The 4166-nt window shown below is 38.2% G+C and overlaps 1 protein-coding gene across 1 annotated transcript; it reads left to right on the top strand.

The window, feature by feature from the left end:
- The first annotated feature begins 618 nt into the window (after positions 1 to 618).
- On the top strand, positions 619 to 2567 carry FSHB (follicle stimulating hormone subunit beta). The gene is made up of 2 exons (XM_065944750.1): positions 619 to 777; positions 2337 to 2567. Exons 1-2 carry the CDS (start codon positions 619 to 621, stop codon positions 2565 to 2567), a joined length of 390 nt encoding a protein of 129 aa, XP_065800822.1.
- The last annotated feature ends 1599 nt before the right edge of the window (positions 2568 to 4166 follow it).

Here is a 4166-nt window from a genome sequence, read left to right as displayed (position 1 = left end):
AGGATCTAGAGAACAAATTTAGAGCTTTTTAACTTCTATTGTATAGGGAATCTGTGCTTGTCAACCTGGCTTCTTAAATACACGGTAATCAATGTTAGTAAGCAATTGACTTTATATAGACCAATTCATCTGGCCTCTGAAAGAGTCTTATGTTAAATGAAGGGGGGGCAAAAGCAAATGATAACATTTATGAGATGCTAAAAATGATGAACTAAGTTTGTAATATAGAAGTTTCTCTTTAGTCTTTTAAATGGTAATAAAAGGACAAATACAATGATCATGATTACTTGCTTCAGAGTAATCACTCTAAAATAGACAGCAGTAGTGTTCTAAACCAAACACTGCTCTGCTTAAATTATTATATTGGAGTTTTGATCTGTAATATGTTTCTACTTTAACAACACCAAAAAAGATTGAGGAGCATAATTAAAAATGCTTGTTCAAGAAACAAAGAAGTAAAGCAATGGAAAAGGAAGGAAAAAATATTGCTGGAGCAAAATATGATGGGAGAGAATGGATAGAAAAATTATTTTTGGTTTGGTCAGCATATATAAACGATTATAATTCTTTGGTTTTTCAGTTTCTCATAGGCCTTAATTGCTTGCTTCCCAGCCCAGGATGAAGTCCGTCCAGTTCTGCTTCCTTTTCTGTTGCTGGAGAGCAATCTGCTGCAGAAGCTGCGAGCTGACCAACATCACCATCACGGTGGAGAAAGAGGAATGCAGCTTCTGCATAAGCATCAACACCACGTGGTGTGCGGGCTACTGCTACACCCGGGTAGGCACTTTGCTTTGCTGGAAGTGAGGGTGCTGAGGGTCTGGACAAGACAGGCTTCATTGATTCCCACTTGTCAATATTTTAAGTTTCCCAAGGAATAGTCATGAGTCCTTTAGCCAATACTGTTTTATGACTGGCTTTTTTACCATGATACCAACTAAATGTTTGGGCTTAGATTTGATTACAGTAAATGGAAAGAAGGGTCAGGTTTGATCTGATCAATTTAGTAATTTACCACTCTATTTTTAAATTTAAATTTTTAATTTTTTATTTCAAAAAATAGTTTTACATTAGATTTTACACATGGAGAGATTAAAAACATAAACATACATACATTTAATAATAGAACAGCTACAATAGTCCAAAAGCCAATTTCTGTACTTGAGGCCACATCTTTACAACAGAGATAGTACCAAAATATGTTTGCAAGCCACATAAAAGCACAGCCACGTTATAAAAATTGTCTTACTGGCCTGCTGAATACAAATGCCAACAAGCAGCCTGAGAACACAATCAATCCTTATAGACTGTTACAACCAAAATGAATTAGCAAACCCACTCACTTGTTTATACTGTTGAGAAAATCAAAGCACAGAGGCAAAAAAGTTTGTATTCACACAGCTTCGTTGAATTAATCCAAAGAGCAGTTTCTACTTTCTCTTTTTTCCCCTCTAACACCTGGCGATCTATGCAGAATTTCATTCTATAAATTGAAATTGAAAATATCAACTTTTTAATGAAATACACTTTATGGGGTGGTAAATGAGTTTGACCAAAATCTATTTATCACATCTTCTTGGGATATAGACTTAGTGACATGATATTGAAATAAATTAAACAGAAGTAACAACTTCTTCCCTCAGTGCAAATATATATATATATATATATATTTTACTAGAAAATGCTACCAAAAACCTATTATGCCAGGATTAAAGTTCTTATGTACAAACCATGTAGCCTTAGAAACTGCGACTTGTACAAAATATATAGCCTTCAGGGTGAAGAAATATATACAAGACAGTGAAATATTTAAAATCTTACATAAGCTTTCATAATCAGGCTAATCTAAGCATTATCGTTCTATATTATATACTTTTTGACTTTTTATAAACACTCAGGGACAATGCATTTGGAAAATTAAGGAGGAATTAAACTTTACTGATTTGTGGTTCAAGTTGTCATTAATACAGCTTTTAACTAAGTAAAAAAGTCAAATTTAATTTCTGTCAATTTCTCTTTTAATCATTTTCCTCTATTGAAATTCAAATTTCTTGATAGTTGAAAAAATAATTAACATTTTGACATAGACATAAGGAGTAAGAAAAGAAATAACTTGTATTTTCTGAAATATCTGTAGAATAATCAGGAAACATGTATAGCATATAGGTCATTTATGAGATCATGTTTCCTTGATTAGGAATTTCATAAAAGAGTTTTAAAGTGTCAATATTAGAGCAAGTAAATATTCAATCTCATTTTGATTACGCTAAACAGAAACTTCCGGACTACTGTAACTCATCTCTCTCTCTCCCTCTCTCTCTGTCTCCTAAACCACTCAGGACTTGGTGTACAAGGACCCAGCGAGGCCCAACATCCAGAAAACATGCACCTTCAAGGAGCTGGTCTACGAGACGGTGCGAGTGCCCGGCTGTGCTCACCGCGCAGACGCCCTGCACACGTACCCGGTGGCCACCGCGTGTCACTGCGGCAAGTGTGACAGCGGCAGCACCGACTGCACCGTGCGGGGCCTGGGGCCCAGCTACTGCTCCTTCGGCGACGTCAGAGAGTGAGGGGCAGCGGGCGCTCCGAGCTGCCCACCCTCCCAGGACCAGGCATCCGAGATGTCTGCGTGCACACGTGCCCAGGCTGCAAACCACCGCGGGAGACCCTACTCATCTCTGCTCTCCCGAGAGGGGGCGCTCCAGGACTGGAGACGGCTGGGGCCTGTCGCCACTCTGACCTGCATTCTACATCTGGTTCCATGAGTCTCATTCACTCTCACTTAACTTACAGACATGAGGGTGCTTTCCTGTTTAATAATCTTAGAAATCCTCTCAGGCAATCCCTTCCTCTTAAAGATAGGGATACGGTCCCAGGGGAAGGAAATCAGCTAAAAGTAGGTGAAAGTCCTAAATGCAGCATTCTCCTGCCAGACTCAAGAGTCCTCAAGAGCAGGGCCAGCCTCTTCTTCATGATTGTAGCCTCAATGCCTAGCACTCCACATAGAATTTAGTAAGAAACTCAATAATGGCTTCCTTAAAGAAAGTAAGATCAGAAAGTTAGGGATAGGAGAACACTGAGTGAGGATTTTAGAGGCTATCTGATGAGGCTGCGCTCCACGGAAGGGGGGGCGTCAGCTTCAGCTCTGTCTCACCTCTCCTCTGGCACATGGAGGATGGAGGCAGGATAAAACTCTCTGAATCATTCAGGCAGGTGGCAGTTACCAAGCTCAGGATTTCCAAGCTATTACTGCCAAGTCCTCTAGTTAAGGGCAAAAGCAAGAAATGTTAATATGTGCTTGTGGAAATTAGCCATATCTATTCCATCATTTAAATAAATGGAACAAATGCTGTCAGGCTCCTGCAAAACTCCCTTCGGGAAGTACACAGAACTATATCACCCTGCCCTTGAATGTAGGATCTACTCCTTTGGAAAGAGGTGGATTTGAGGGCAGGTTTGAAAGCAATTTTGACAACTTAATGAGTACATTTATCTTATCTTCAAATACATTTATGTAAAGAAAATGCTCTTTTAGAAAGAATTAGCCATAACAAAAAAAAAAAAAAAAAACTCACTGCTGTTTCCTAAAGCCCTCTCTGAGTCAGTACTCTTTTTTGTCTATCCAGGTTCTCCCAAATCTGTTTCTTTCAAGAGGATGAATATTGAGACTATTTCACGAGTTGATTTCGAGATGTTACCTCTCAGTTATGTACTTGTTTCATACTCATATTAACTAATTTATTTAAATCTTATTTTTTTAAATAAAGATGCTAGCCACCAGAGTCATAGGTTTGGATTTTTTTTCACATGTAACCAGATGACTAAAATGTCTGTATGTTTACAATGTTAATAAAATAAATCTTACCAAAAAATCCCTAGTGCTTCTGTAATATTTACTTGTACTGACCTTTGGAAATATTAAATTTGTTACATTTCTAAAAGTATTTCCTCATTTAAATTGTGGGTAACTTTTTGAACTCTTTTTCTGATACAGTGGGGGTGGGGGGAAGCAAAGAGAGAATCACATAGTGGATGGGGACACTGGAGAGTCTCTACTCATTCTCTGGATTTTTGAGATGAAAAATTGAAGGCCAAGGATGTCAAGTAACCCAACTTAGATCACAAAGACTGTATATGCAGGCAGGATAAGAACCCTGGATTCCCATCTC

This window comes from Muntiacus reevesi, chromosome 9 (genome assembly GCF_963930625.1).
Source record: "Muntiacus reevesi chromosome 9, mMunRee1.1, whole genome shotgun sequence".
NCBI classification, from domain to species: Eukaryota; Metazoa; Chordata; class Mammalia; order Artiodactyla; family Cervidae; genus Muntiacus; species Muntiacus reevesi.
The sequence above is the reverse complement of the archived record's forward strand: the minus strand, read 5'-3'. Positions and strand labels throughout refer to the sequence as shown.

Coding starts and splice junctions, on each gene's coding strand:
- FSHB (XM_065944750.1), top strand. CDS start 619: ATGAAGTCCGTCCAGTTCTGCTTCCTTTTCTGTTGCTGGAGAGCAATC. Junction 778..2,336: donor CGGGCTACTGCTACACCCGG/GTAGGCACTTTG, acceptor TAAACCACTCAG/GACTTGGTGTACAAGGACCC.